At 38.4% G+C, this 14,929-nt stretch overlaps 2 protein-coding genes across 2 annotated transcripts; both read right to left on the minus strand.

The window, feature by feature from the left end:
• Positions 1 to 794: 794 nt before the first annotated feature.
• On the minus strand, positions 795 to 5,031 carry LOC117616115 (potassium transporter 5-like). Its single transcript, XM_034345329.1, has 9 exons — positions 4,876 to 5,031; positions 4,410 to 4,632; positions 3,954 to 4,202; positions 3,274 to 3,312; positions 2,835 to 3,095; positions 2,687 to 2,739; positions 2,475 to 2,589; positions 2,125 to 2,379; positions 795 to 2,038 (listed from the first exon to the last, which is right to left on the minus strand). The coding sequence occupies exons 1-9, from the start codon at positions 5,029 to 5,031 to the stop codon at positions 1,011 to 1,013; spliced, it is 2,379 nt and encodes a 792-aa protein (XP_034201220.1). The 3' UTR covers positions 795 to 1,010.
• Positions 5,032 to 8,588: 3,557 nt separating this feature from the next.
• On the minus strand, positions 8,589 to 12,016 carry LOC117616116 (potassium transporter 5-like). Its single transcript, XM_034345330.1, has 8 exons — positions 11,833 to 12,016; positions 11,483 to 11,705; positions 11,063 to 11,311; positions 10,943 to 10,981; positions 10,554 to 10,814; positions 10,423 to 10,475; positions 10,112 to 10,226; positions 8,589 to 9,890 (listed from the first exon to the last, which is right to left on the minus strand). The coding sequence occupies exons 1-8, from the start codon at positions 11,929 to 11,931 to the stop codon at positions 8,761 to 8,763; spliced, it is 2,169 nt and encodes a 722-aa protein (XP_034201221.1). The 5' UTR covers positions 11,932 to 12,016; the 3' UTR covers positions 8,589 to 8,760.
• Positions 12,017 to 14,929: the final 2,913 nt, after the last annotated feature.

Here is a 14,929-nt window from a genome sequence, read left to right on the forward strand (position 1 = left end):
CCGGGTGGCCGGAGCTATGTTTGGTGGCTGGAGCTGTGTGGGAGAGAGGAGAGAGAGAGAGTGACGGCAAGAGAGAGAGAGAGAGAGAGAGAGAGGAGTTTGTGTAGGGTTTCAGAATTACATTATGAATTTGTGAAGGGTTTCAGGATTAGAGAAGAATTACCTTGAGTGTCTTGTTTAGCCATGTATTTATAGTGCTCATTGTATACTAGGGTTTGAGAGTATAATCCTTATTTGGTTAGGATTATTCCTTCCCAAAAAGATGATAGGAATTAATAAGAGGGATTTACTGGAAATTGGTTCCTTGATTTAGGGAGATATTCCCATATTAAATTAAAGATAATTTCCCTAATTAAATTAGGTAATTAGTTGGCCTAAAGAATATCCTTTTTTCACGTGTCGTCTTTTTATTGGCCGGTAAAATATGTGTTCCCACAATTATCATCTTGTGGTTCTTGTTCATCAGTGGCATTAGTCTTACAACTTAATCACACATGAAGTTCCTGTACACTGCTTTCAATCCAATATCGTTTGTACGTCTTTCATTACTTCTGTGCATTGCTGGAGTGTACTGTATATCTAATTTATCCAGTTTATATTTTTAACCATGTCTCTCTCTCCTTATGAATGTTCATCTAACTAGTCACACAAGCATCATGCTCAACTGCAAAACAGAAATTTACTTAGCATGATTCTACTTGGATATGGTGGCATTCAACAGGGTCTCTATACTGTAATTTGTTTGCAGTGCTGGACTTCTTTATACAATTTCATACTGAAGGCAAAGGCTCATCTTCATCAAGTGGAACAATTCACACGAAAGTATATACGTATATAAAATCAAATTGCTCACAACCACTTCCTAGCTAAGTTACAATGGCAGGCCTCTGCCTTGTATGAGATGAACACACATATATATTGCTTGTCAACTGGTGTTGGAGCCGCACACAAATTAGCACATTGAGAAGCACATTACACAAACCACTCCTTTTCTCACAAACACTGTCATCTCATATCTCGTACGTCATTCCAACTTTGAGAAGCCTAGTCCTTGGGATTGCCATGACTTGTTCCCCTTGCCTGAAGTTTTTCCTCAAGAAATCGTAGGCATAGTTGACAACAAACTTCTTGAACAATGACGAGTTCTGTGCGGCCAACACTTCTGTCTCTCCCAGCAGATAAACTATGCCGTCCTTCATAGCTCCTTGCACAAACTGAATTTCCTCCTCAGCTCCTTTGATGGGTGCAGAGACAATTCTGCTGGATGAGTTCACCGACCTCGCAGCATTGAACGACTGAATGGACCCCTTTGAGACACGAGGCGGGTTAACTTGTTGTGCTGATTCTTCACCATTGAATGACTCCCCATCTTTCCCTGCCTCCTCTGTTTTCTCTGTTGCTCCTCCATCAAGTACGAAGTGTTCGTGAACTTCGTGGCGGATGAATTCTTTCAAGTTCTCAACCAGTTGGCGCTCGAACTCTTCAGGTTCCTCAACTCTGTCATTGTAACCATACCTTGCTACACAGCGGAACATTCTGTACTCTCTTGGCTCCAACTGTCGAAACAGAAACCTCTCCTCCAATGCAACTTTGCTGAATGGGATAGGCTTGACGGAGACAATCACTATAACAGAGTGGATGGAGGGTACATTGTTGACGAAGTGAGAAAATATAGGGGGAATTCCCTGCACAAGCTCAGAATATAGAAGTCCAATGCCTGGCACCCTATTTATGTTGGGGTTACAGGCCAACTGTTTCATGTATTCTGTGGAAACCTTGTTGTTGAGCTCAAACATGTATTTTTGTTTGTGCACATAATGCCAAATCCCCATGATTGCCATAAGGACAGAAGCAAAGACCAGAGGAAGGAAACCACCTTGCGCGAATTTGTACAGCACGGCGGACGAATAAACCACCTCGATGGAGATGAACACCACAAAGAACAGACCAATCAACCATATGCTCGTCTTCCATATCACCAACATAATGAGAGTAAGCAAACATGTTGTGATGACCATAACACTGACCACAGCAATTCCTGCATCACAAACAGGTACACGTCATTTTGGAAATCTACAAATTTGTGCTGTAAAAATTCAAAATGCATTGTTTGTGCTTAATTACCATATGCATTGCCAATCTTTCCGGTGGTCTTGAATGCTGCAGTGACTATAACACAAGCAACCATAAGCAGGTAGTTGATCTCAGGTATGTACACCTGACCCTCATACTTGGCAGAGGTATGAACAACCTTAACTCTCGGGAAACAACCCAAACTTAGGGACTGGGAGATGATTGAAAATGCCCCAGATATCATAGCCTGACTGGCAATAATAGCAGCAGCTACGGCGATGACGAAAGTTGGCCAATACAAAGGGTCTGCACATTGCTTACCAATGAAGATAGTTATTAACTTAGTAAAATTGTTCAAGCAAAGTGGTAAAGTGCAATTACATTGAGAAGTGAAAACTCACCTGGTATTGAGTCATAGAATGTGTCCTCCACCTTCCCTGGGAACTTTCTGAGGAATGCTGCTTGCCCACTATATGCAGTTATTAATGCCGGAAATGTGATGCAAGAGAAACTGATCTGCAACACATTATGGTGCAACTTTTAAGAACCTTTTTTTTTGAGGAGACAACCAAAAACACAAAAAATATGCACAGGGTATTTGCTCTGCTCTTACTTGGATTGCTTTGACATTGAAGTGACCCAAATCAGCAAACATGGCCTCAGTCCCTGGTTAATTTAAGCCACTAGTTAAATCAACGTTCACAAGGATTAAAGGACATCAGATATGTTAAAACTACATATAACCGCGCGCCGTCACATACCAGTAATGCAGAGGAAAACTCCCCCAAGGGAAACCCATCCTTTTTTTCCTTTTCTTTTGAAGAAATCTATGATGTATTTTGGGTTGAAAGCACGCAATACACCAACGTCATGTTTGAACAAGTTGTAGAGACCAATGCCGCTGATGAGCAAGAACCACAGCAGAATAATAGGTGCAAAGGTGTAGCCCACTTTATCAGTCCCAAATCGTTGAGCAGCAAAGAGAACGATCAAGATTACTATGGAAATCCCCACAACAGCATCTGTATCAATTCTTAGGATCAGCCAATGTTAGAAAACCGCTAAAATGAATGTCTTTCTGATTTGCACATCCAAGTCTTCTCTGTTTTCTTCCCCTTTTGTTTTGGTCACAATATTTGGGGCAATACAAAACAAATTTTTTTTAAAAAAAAAAAAAAAAACATGTATATGTTACCTTACCTGTGCCTAAAGACTTAATCCCGCTCACTGCAGAAAGGACTGCACGCAATATGTATGTAGAATTTGTGTTAATATTCAACTCTTGCATGAAAATATATATTAGTATACAGAATATTTAAATAACAAGTTTTCAAATACACACCATGTGTGACACAAACCACCTTTTAAGTCCACCCACAATGTTCCAATAAAAATAAAAAGTCCACTCAGTCACCATGTTGTATTTTTTTTGTCAGACCTACAATGTAGTTTTATGATCTGAATCATTGTCAATTTTTTAGGCGGTTATCAAGATCATCCATAATCAAAATGAGTCAAATTGAAAATGAAGTATCATCTAATTGCAATCGAATAAATAAATGATACTTCATTTTCAATTTGACTAAAATGATTATGATGATAGACAAAAATGACCAATCAACTTCTGATTTTTATAATTATTTGCAAGGATGATCTTTTTACGAGAATTAAAAAATAGAAGTCTAGATTATGAAATCACATACTGGGGTGTGTTTGAAAATTCATCATAGGTAAATTACTTACTTTTTTGGTTGTTGGAGAAGATATTTTATTAGAACACCATAAAATTATACAGCGGAAAGATGCAAACATCCAAAACCAAACATGAAAGCCAGAATTGTGTGCCTTATTTTATTTGCCAATTGAAGTGTACTAATTACCTGAAATGCATGGAGTAAGAACCCCATCTCCAATGACCATGGAAGTTCCCATAATGGTCACAAGGAAAAGAACGTATTGGGCCATCTTACTATTCTCCAACTTCTTCTTGATGGTTTGGGCTCGTTTTAACTCGTTGGATGGTGTTTCCAGTTTGTAGTTGGATAGCTCCCTATCTTCTGGCTGGTTATTCGGAATTAAGCTCACCTTCGCATACCGACACATCAATGAATACAGTGCAAAAGTTCCCCCTACAAATTAATGTACACTTAATTAGTTTTTCGGGGTAATTAATGACAAATTAATTCATAAAGTTATTGGTTTATTTATAACAAGTAGTACTATGACGAGTCGGCCTCGACACATGTTAGTATATTTTTTGTTTAGTTGAACCTGAAAAAAAATGAAACATTAATTGTTACGTGAGTTGAGATCGAACATATGTTTATCGATCTTACCATCGCCGTTATCGTTGGCCCAGAGGACGATGAAGACATACTTGAGCATGGGCACGAGAGCTATGGTATAGATGATGAGAGACAATACCCCTAGAATGTCATCGACGTTGTCAATACCATCTGTGAAAGTGCTCGAAAACACATAGAGTGGAGACGTCCCTATGTCCCCATACACAATCCCTATGCTCTGAAAGGCCAAACTCAACGTTCTTTGCCAACTTACCTGAAACAAAAGTATTATTAGTTGCTGCTATATTTGTACCATCTTACCTGATCAAATACAGTGTCTTTAATAAATAATAGAAATTAAGCGAGATTAAATCTCGTGTTAATGAAATAATAGGTCATGGAAATGATTTTTTTCTTTTGACAATGAAATAATAGGTCATGGAAATGATTTTTTTCTTTTGACAGTGCGATATTCTAAACTACTCTAATGGACTATGAAATTGATAGTAGAACAGACCTGTGAGCCATGGCTCCGGGTCGTGGAAACTCTTCCAGCCTCTAAACTGAGAGAGTCCACGCGGCGCAACTTAGCCCATGACGCCTTTCTCTCCTTCAGGTGCTGGTTCGTTAACTCTGCCTCCCCTTCTCTCAGGCTCACCACTTTCTCTGCCATTTCTTCTTCTGGTACTTGTCTTAAAATTCAACACCATGCCTCATGTTTTTATAGGCGAAATCAAACACGCATTAGACTCTGAACAATTGTGACCTGTTAGTTTATTAATTTATTTTTCCATATCCATCTGCAAAAGAATATTCGTGTAGACGTGTCAGTTACTCGTATTGTTTATAAATGAACAATAATATTTAGAAATTTGACAGCCTTCCACGGTAGGGGGTTTGTCGTTGGGGTCACAAAGTCGCATGTTCTCTCGTATTCCTTCTGACATTAGTACATATTTATCTGCAATTTTCAAATATGAACCTTCGTGCGCTTTGTTTTAGTAAATTATGGATTAGATTTTTCGTCTTTTAGTGGAAATCAGTTTATGGTATGCCGTCAATGACTTAATCATAGGATTAAGATAATCAGACGAAGATTTATGGATAAACAATTTTGGTAAAAGACAAAGAAGTTTATGGATATATGCAATTTTGGTAAACATGCTGATTATATATAAGGACTATGAGACGGTACGGATCTAAAATTACCATAAAAATTCAAGACCCAATTGTTGTAGATGACAATTTGGGATCTAAAATGATCTTGAAAGCGAACTTCAAAAGTAAGAAATATTATTTTATCAAACATTATTGCAATGATTACCAATATTAAAACCCATATAATAATGGGTGAAAATGTAAACCAATAGCGTCTTGAAGTAAGACATCCACATGTTGACGAAAAAAAAGAAGTCAAAAGTCACTTTTGATCGTTATAGTTTGATACTTCAATTATTTTTGATCATATAGTTTCAATTCTGTCAATTTTGCTAGTGTGGTTTTGTATTTGTAGCAATTCAAGGATATATTAGTATTCTTGTCAATTTCTTTAACGATATAAGGGGTAATTTCGTCAACCCAAAATCCTTGAGCGTAAAAGCTTGTCTGAAATTCTTCCCATTTCATATTAGGGCTCGAAATTCAACCACTAATCCAAATTTTTGAAGAACCTTAAACCCAAATGACCAATTTCAAGCCCTAATATGAAATTATGGGAGTTTCAGATGAGCTTTTATACTCAAGGATTTTGAGTTGGCGAAATTTCCCCTTGCACCATCAAAGAAATTGACAGGAATACTAATTTTGTCATTGAATTGCTATAAATATAAAACTACATGGTCAAAATTGAAGGAATTGAAACTACAAACTCAAAAGTGGTTGAAATGCCAAGCTACAGGGACCAAAAGTGACTTTTAGCCTAAAAAAAAATACGGTTAATTTCAATTTAGTACTATGAATTTTTACCTTTAAGGCACGTTTATTCTTCAACTCTCAATTTTAATGATTATATATCCTAAACTTTTCAATTTTGTGCAATATGGTTCCCTCATTAACTTCATTGTCAAAATTTTAGTTAATTGCTTGCTTGATAAGTCTGGGTCCCATCAATTCACTTACTTTAATGTGAATTGAAAGGTATTTTGTTAAAAAATGATTTGGTATTAATGCATGTAATGTGTTCTTCATGGGTAGGAAGACACTAATTACCCAAAAATACTCTTCAACTAACATCGAAATAAGCGAATAGGTGAGACCCATGTCTGCTATGCAAGCAATTAATGGAAATTTTGATGTCAAAGTTAACACCGGAACCAAATTGTAAAAAAATAAAAAGCTTAAGGTATGTAATCGTTAAAATTGAGAATGTAAGAGCATACGTACTTTAAGGGTAAGAGTTCAGAGTAATAAATTAGAACTAACCCTAAAAAATATTGCGAACCAACAAAAAACCAGAGTTGAAAGAAATTTCAGTTCAGACCATGGAAGGCAACATTGTCCAAAGATTAAAAAACAAAAGAAAGAAGAAACTTATGGGACACAACGCCTTAAGCTTTGTTTGACCTAATTACATGTACAAGTAATTTTACATAGGGAGAGGGCGGTGCCACCCTGGCGAGGTTTTGCAATAATTGCCAATATTAAATACTTTATTAAAGGCGTCCCACAAATTCCAAAGAATGTGATTTGTTATCAAGTCAATTATGTTGTTTTAATTTTTATTAAATTTTTTAATTTTAATTTTAATACAAATAATATTAGAGGAGGAATATGAACCGACCTCGACCTCGACCTCGATCTCGACCTCCAGTACAAGAGTACACCCTGCAAGGTTGAAACTCTGGTTGTGAGGTATCAAAGTGATGGTAACATATATAAACATGACACTTCTTTTTTAAGTTATAAAAGAACAATCGCGGAATAAAAATAATAATTATTAACACAGCAGAAAAAAGAAAGGGAAATGAGCAAATAAATTTGGTTTTCAAATAGCAGCAGCCCAATCTAAAACAAAGGGTCAACTGGTGTAAAAACTCTCTGTCTTACGTTTACAAGCTTAGCTAGTTAGCTTTGCCGGGAAGCAAGCAACGAGCGTGCTAGTTAGCTTTATGAGTGCTTAATATATATATATATATATTTTATGCGGCAAAATTTTATTAGTTGGCCTTCAGGCTTGAATAAAAACAAATACATTTGACTTTGCTTCATGATTTTATGCTATTTTATGGTCATTATATTTGGCATCAATTTCAATCATAGCTATTCTTTTCTGCCCATAGGGGTCCAATAATTTAGTTGACTTCCAGAATTATATATAAATTTTTTGATATTTTAAACCAACAGCTCCGACTCACACTTATTTAAACGATGTCATTGCTTAATTTAATATACCATTAGATACTAGATTGTCCCTTTGATTTTGAATTATATATGAACTATATGTAGCTAACACATCCTGATGATGACTTATGTTCTTAAGTTTGATAAAGAACTAATTTTAATTATTACTTCAACTTTTGCTGCTTCAAATGTCAAATGACGGATAAATCAATACCATGTACTCATAAAAATCTTAGTTATCAGATCATGATGAGAAATTTAGCCTCAAATGTGAGCTCATCAGTTAGTTTTGCAAAGTAATCTGCTTCATATGCATGAAACTTTTGGCATACATTACAAAATTTTCATGATAATGTCAAATTTCAGTGAGACAGGTCAGCAACTTACTACTAGCAGTACATATATTGTCCCCAATTTAAGCACCTACAAAACTCAGTAGTTGTGGGGTTTTTATCACTCATCATGTATTATATTTATTTTGTCAAGTTTTCGATATGAGACTTTATATTCTTCAACAAAGAAGTGTGCAATTAATCAAACGTTTTAGTTCCAAATGTCAAAGTAGAACCTAGTAACTTTTTGTTTTTGTTTTGATAAAAGAGATATGGGGAAGAGGGCGAATCGAACCTAGGACCTCAAGTACATTGATAAATTCTCTTAACCACTTAAGCTAGAAGCCCCTTGCGAAGTGCCTAGTAATTTATTTGTGCCCTAAGGGCCTTCAGAAAGAGCACGTCACAATAAATTCGGTTTCAAAAAGGAAAAATCTAGTAGTTGTAGTCAATAAAACAACAAAATAAAAGTAAATAAAATGCTACTGCAAGCAAATACTGGAGAACTTGACATATGAATTTGAATAAATTTCATGGGTGAAGCAAAAAATGAGAGAACTGAAACATTTATTCCTTTTGAAAGAATAGGCTGCATCTATTAAGCTCAACTACATTAAAAAAAAAAAAAACAAAATCTATGGTTGAAAAACCCTAAATGCTTAATTTTATTGGGGCGAAAAGTAAAATATGGAGCTTAGTTCTAAGTATACTAAGTCGCCTGAGGACCTTCATTATATATCGTAGGTCATTCCAACCCTAACAAGCCTGGTCCTTGGGATCGCCATCACACTCTCAGACTGCCTAAAGTTTTTCCTCAGGAAATCGTAGATATAGTTGACAATAATCTTCTTGAACCAGGAAGATTTCTCTTCTGCCACCACCTGAGTCTCTCCCAGCAGATAAACAACACTTTTTTCCATTGCCTCTTGCACAAACTGAGTTTCCTCTTCGGCTTTCTGACGACCGCTTACACCTTGATCTTCAGAGGGCATCAAGTGTTGGTGGCAAATAAACTCTTTCAAATTCTCAACCAACTGTCTCTCGAACTCCGCAGGCTCCTCAACCCTGTCGTTGTAGCCGTACCGCGCCACGCAACGGAACATTCTGTAATCTTTTGGCTCCAGTTGCCGGAAAAGAAACCTCTCCTCCAGCAACACTTTGCTCACCGGAAGGGGCTTGATCGTCACGACAACCACAACGGAGTGGACGGAAGGTATGTTGGAAACAAAGTGAGAAAATATGGGAGGAATTCCTTGAACCAGCTCCGAGTACAAAAGCCCAATTCCTGGCACCCGGTTTATGTTAGGGTTAGAGGACAACTGCTTCATGTACTCGCTAGACACCTTGTTGTTGGCCTCGTAAGTGTAGCATTGTTTGTGCACGTAATGCCAAATCGCCATAATCATCATGAGCACAGCGGCAAAGCACAGAGGAAGGTAGCCACCTTCACTGAATTTGAATAAGACCGCAGATAAATAAACCCCTTCGATCGCAATGAAGATGATAAAGAAGATAGCAATCAAGATTATGCTTATCTTCCATATGACCAACATGATTAGGGTTAGCATGCAGGTTGTGATCACCATCACACTGACCACCGCAATTCCATAAGCGTTGCCAATTTTTTCTGTGGTCTTGAAGGCCGCAGTGATGATGACGCAGAAAATCATGAGGATGTAGTTGATCTCGGGGATGTAGACCTGGCCCTCGTTTTTAGCTGAGGTGTGAACAATCTTGACTCGAGGGAAACAACCCATGCTTAGGGACTGGGAGATGATTGAGAACGTCCCAGTTATCAAAGCTTGGCTGGCAATAATGGCGGCAAATACAGCCACCACAAACGTTGGCCAGTACATAGGGCCTGCATGCATGCATACGTACCGTTGAAGATCGATACTTAAGTACTAATTAATTAGTTTTCAACTACTTCATCTCAAGATAAAGTTATTTGTTCTGCATTTACTAATCACCTTGTTCACTTTCTTCCTAACTAATGTATGTGGATTTCATCTATATTAGCTAGAGAGGTGATCATTAAAAATAGTGTTGATCATATCATATAGAGAAGTCATGAGAACTCACTTGGTATTGACGCGTAAAAAGTGTCCGTCACCTTCTCTGGGTACTTGGTGAGATATGCTGCTTGCCCAAAGTATGCAAAGAGTATTGTGGGAAATGTGAAGCAAGTGAAACTGATCTGCGTGAAGACGTTAATTGTGGTGTTAACTGTTGATTAGGACTAGCATATAAATGCGTACGTTTTAGTTCTAGTTCTTGAAAGATCGAGTATGGCTGGTTAAAAAATTGAACGAATTAATGCACAAAACAAAAGAGTAAAGTTTGAAGAACATAAATTAATGCATGCCAGCATAATGAATTTACAATTTACTTACTTGGATTGCTCGAACACTGAAGTGACCCAGATCAGCAAACATGGCCTCGGTCCCTGGTTAATTTATGTCACTAGTTAATTAACGCAACCGGATAACACGTTAATTACATAATTAAAGAGTTAATTAGTTACCAGTAATGCAAAGAACTACTCCCCCAAGGGAAATCCATGCTTCTTTTCCATTTCTATGGAAGTAATGATAGATGTAGGCCGGATTGAAAGCACGTAACACCGTCACGTCATATGTGATTAAGTTGTACAGACCAATGCAACTGATGAAGACGAACCACAACAAGATGATAGGACCAAAGGTGAATCCCACTTTATCAGTCCCAAATTGTTGAACAGCGAACAGAAGCACCAAGATTACCACGGAAATCCCCACAACAGCATCTGAGATTAATAAACAAAAGTTAAGTAAACCAAGTAATTAAGATGATCTTATCTCTTTAATTGAGAAATAATTAACTTAAGTGTGGTGTATGTGACAAATTAAAACATGCATATATAAATATATGTACCTGTGCCTAATGACTTGATCCCGCTCACTGCAGAAAGGACTGCATGCAGCAAAAAGAACACACTTTTGTTAAATCCTGCAAGAAATTAGATTATTAATTACCTACTTACTAATTATTTACCTGAAATGCATGGAGTAAGAATCCCATCTCCAATCACCATGGAAGTTCCCATAATGGTGATAACGAAGAGGGCATATTTGGCAGATTTAGTACGCTCAAGCTTCTTCTTGATCGCTTGGGCCCTTTTCAACTCGTTGGATGGTAATTCAAGTTTGTAGTTGGATAGCTCTCTGTCTTCTGGCTGGGTATTTGGAATTAAGCTCACCTTCGCATACCGGCATATCAACGAATACAATGCAAATGTTCCCCCTACAAATTAATATACTTAGTAATTAGTTCGTCATCAGAGTACTTAATAATCATAATTTTCTTAAGAAAGTTAATAGACGATTTCGATCATTGAAACACACAACGCATGAATAATTGCCTAAAAGGATGGAGGAAATAATTGAATTAACTTAATTGAAAAATCTTACACACCTTCACCATTATCATTAGCCCACAAGACTACGAGTACGTACTTAACCAGGGGTACGAGCAATATGGTATAGATGATGAGAGAGAGCACCCCCAGAATGTCATCCTTGTGGTTAATACCCTTGGGGAAGGTGCTTGAGAAGACGTAGAGTGGAGACGTCCCAATATCCCCATACACCACTCCTACGCTTTGAATTGCTAAACTCATTGTTCTCTTCCAACTTAACTGAAAAACAAAAAAGAGAAAGAAAGAAAAAAAGGTGGATAAATTAAGCACAAGCGTACTATGAATTAATTTCAAGTCTCTATCAAAAGAAAAAAAAAAAAAGGTGATATATAGTTGGAATGAAGACCTTTGAGCCATGATCATGAGCCGTGGAAACTTTTCCAGCCTCCAAATTGAGTGAGTCCGTCCGACGCATCTTATCGCCGGTCTCCGCTTTCTCTCCCATTTCTTGTTTTTCTTTTCTCTTTAAGTTCTCTTGTTTTTCTTCTTCCGATCAACTCTAAGATGATCGTGTAAATCAGAAAAGAAAAGAAAAGAAAAGGCTCTAAGATGACTATCTTTTACATGTTGCAGTGAGTTTTATATGCAAAGACGTACATAAAACTCTGACTAGTTACGCGTGTAGTCTGTGTATGTACGTTTTTGTAGGCTCCCATTTCTTAGGATATGTTTCTTTTTCTCTTTCTTTTCGAGATAAATCAAAATTAAAATGACTGTAACTAATTAGTGACAAGCTTTTGTCATGGGGTGTAGTTGACTAACTTGGTAATTAGCTCCAACACTTGTCTAGCTTCAAATATTTGTGTTGTCAATAGAATGAATGACCCTTAATTTGTTAGAGCTGACGAAACTGTCTCCGGCCCCTCGTTTCCTGTCAACGTACCTAAGCTAGCCTAGGGAAAGCCATATATTTCGCGCGAGGTAATGACTTCCCCATAAGCCATTTGGTGATCACAGGTTTCAGTCGTAAAAATAGCCTATCTTAAAATAGCAGTATTCATGTACAACGAGGAGCGCTAACTACACTCGCTTCGTATGACACTTTCCATTGCTCCTTTGCTTTCCACGTGTAGGAGAAAATGTTTTTATTTTTTATTTTTAAATATATTTTTTGATAGGATGTGTAGGATGAAGTTGTGGAAAAAAAGAAGTTTAGGCTTAAATATAGCAGTGGTGCTAATTTTCTTACTTAGCATTTAACATAGTACTAGTCTTTTGTGGCCAGCTATTGACTTTTTTGGCTGAATTATGAATGCAATTTTAAATTTTCTAAAAAAACAATATTGATTCATTGTGTATTTGTGGTCGTGATTCTATTTAACAAGAAAGGACATTGCTTGCCCATGATCTTGAAGTTGATTAGAAGGATTTGAGCAATTTAGTTTGTTCACAGATCTAATCTCGTTGTCTCTACTGAGCAGATCTCCTCGGCTGTCCTGTCTGTGCAGCGTGTTAGTGGACTGAGCTTGCGAGGGATCCTTTGTGGCTTGTCGCCATGAGTTGACTCTTCCGGACCGAGCATGTGAGCGTTGCTGATCTCCTCAGGAGCCTAATCTCTCATGAATGCCTCGATCTACTTTGAGCAAGGCTCGCTGATGCATGTGACATACCAACTTGCTGAGCAGCACGCTCTAGTCCTTCTCGTTGCCTACTTGCTCTGGCTTGACTTGCTTGGGACCTCTTGAACTGCCTGCATGCGCTATTCCATCCTTTTCTCTTTACCATGGGATCCAGGGCTAAGGTCTTGGACCAAATTGATCTGCCTAATAAGCTATCCAATCAAGTTGTTTTGGTCGTCTACTATTTGAGTGAGTTGGTCCACTTGATTGCTTGGATCTAGATGAGAGAATTGGGTGGAGCCCAGTTGCACGCGGGCTAAGGTTTCGTTGGAGGTGTAGGGAGCAATCATCAAGCGCAGTGGCAAAGGAGGGAACATATGGAGTTGTTCTAAGATCGGGTTGTAATTGGAGGCGGCGCCAAGATGGCCACGAGTGGTGGCTGCATCGTGTACTGCAGCTTCGTCGTGGTGATTAGCCTCGGATCTGGCCGCACGGCCATGTGGCGACAAGGATGCGAAGGCCACGATCTCGATCATGGGACCTCGAGAAGTATGGTATGGCTCGTTGCGGATTGCATCGTCGCGACAACCTTGCTTTGAGTGCGCATGCTTCCAACCATAGTTGTTTGGAAGGCTCTGGTTGACTGATGAATAGAAGGAAACAGATTCCTTTGATTCAGGAGCACGCGTTGAGTATAACTTGTGCTCTCAATGAAAGCACCAAAATGTTTGAGCTAAATTCCACACGGGGAATATTCGCACGTTGTTAAGGCCCAAAAAAGTCCATGGTTGGGCCCAAATAAGTTTTCGGTCCAATACGATACTGTATTAAGAAAAGTCACATATCAGAGTACACGAAGGCTCGTCATATACAAGTCATAGTCCACGTGCCATGCTAGATAAATAATTTGTCATGCCAAGGACTAAAATAATATTATAAAATACAAGCCCATGCTAAACTAAGCACCGTGTCCCCCTTCAAAGACAATAAAATTGAAGCACGCCAACCGACATGCCAGGCCAAACAAGGAATTATTATTCTACACCCAATCATGACACAAGCTTAAGTGGGCCCCAAGCCACTCAAATACCCGGGGCTTGCTTGAGTGGGTTGTGTTATAGATGGTAATAAATTGTCATGAGGCCCATTGATGGGCCGAGAAATGGAAGTCCCGGGTTGCTTGGGAGCCTCGGGACTCAAGCCCATTTCATAGGCCTAAACACGTGGGTGAGCACAAGAGAGAAAAGAATAGCCCATCACTCCAAACAAAAATAGCCCAACCAAAATAGCCCAACACTTGATAAAGTTAACCCATTTATTTGATAGATTAACATTTTGTCTTAGAAGGCCCATACAATTAGGACAAAGAGGCAGCAAAACCCTAACATTTGGATAGAAAACAAAGCCACGGGTGAAGATTGAAAGGCCATGTATGTAGAGCTGCTGGGAGGGAAGGATCAAGTTTTCAAGCAAAACATCCAAGGGACCAAAAGATATTAGCACGCAGGGAGCCACCCTTCGAACCAGCATGTATACCAATTTCTTTCCTTCATCATATCTGACCATGAAATAGGGAAGGAAAGAGAGGAAATGGGATGGCTGACAATAGGAATTCTTCACTAGGGCAGCTGCAGGAAAGGGACCTTGAGCTCCCAAAATCCCTGATTTTGTGCAAAGGAGCATAGTAGATTTCACCAAAATATGATGATTGAAGGGATGATGGGAGAAAGGAAGGGAAAGACTTGGCAAAATGGGATAGAAGCCATTAGGGTTTCTTGGAAAAAGAATGGCTTCCAGCGGCTATAAATAGGGCCTCTTCTACCCAACAAGCATCAACCACATAAGAGAGCAAGCTTCCTTTCTTACTCCCAAAACTCAGCAATT

Source organism: Prunus dulcis, chromosome 1, assembly GCF_902201215.1.
Source record: "Prunus dulcis chromosome 1, ALMONDv2, whole genome shotgun sequence".
NCBI lineage: Eukaryota > Viridiplantae > Streptophyta > Magnoliopsida > Rosales > Rosaceae > Prunus > Prunus dulcis.

Coding starts and splice junctions, on each gene's coding strand:
- LOC117616115 (XM_034345329.1), bottom strand. CDS start 5,031: ATGGCAGAGAAAGTGGTGAGCCTGAGAGAAGGGGAGGCAGAGTTAACG. Junction 3,096..3,273: donor GATTAAGTCTTTAGGCACAG/GTAAGGTAACAT, acceptor GAATTGATACAG/ATGCTGTTGTGGGGATTTCC. Junction 2,039..2,124: donor AAAGATTGGCAATGCATATG/GTAATTAAGCAC, acceptor TTTGTGATGCAG/GAATTGCTGTGGTCAGTGTT.
- LOC117616116 (XM_034345330.1), bottom strand. CDS start 11,931: ATGGGAGAGAAAGCGGAGACCGGCGATAAGATGCGTCGGACGGACTCA. Junction 10,815..10,942: donor GATCAAGTCATTAGGCACAG/GTACATATATTT, acceptor TATTAATCTCAG/ATGCTGTTGTGGGGATTTCC. Junction 10,227..10,422: donor TCAGTGTTCGAGCAATCCAA/GTAAGTAAATTG, acceptor GTCTTCACGCAG/ATCAGTTTCACTTGCTTCAC.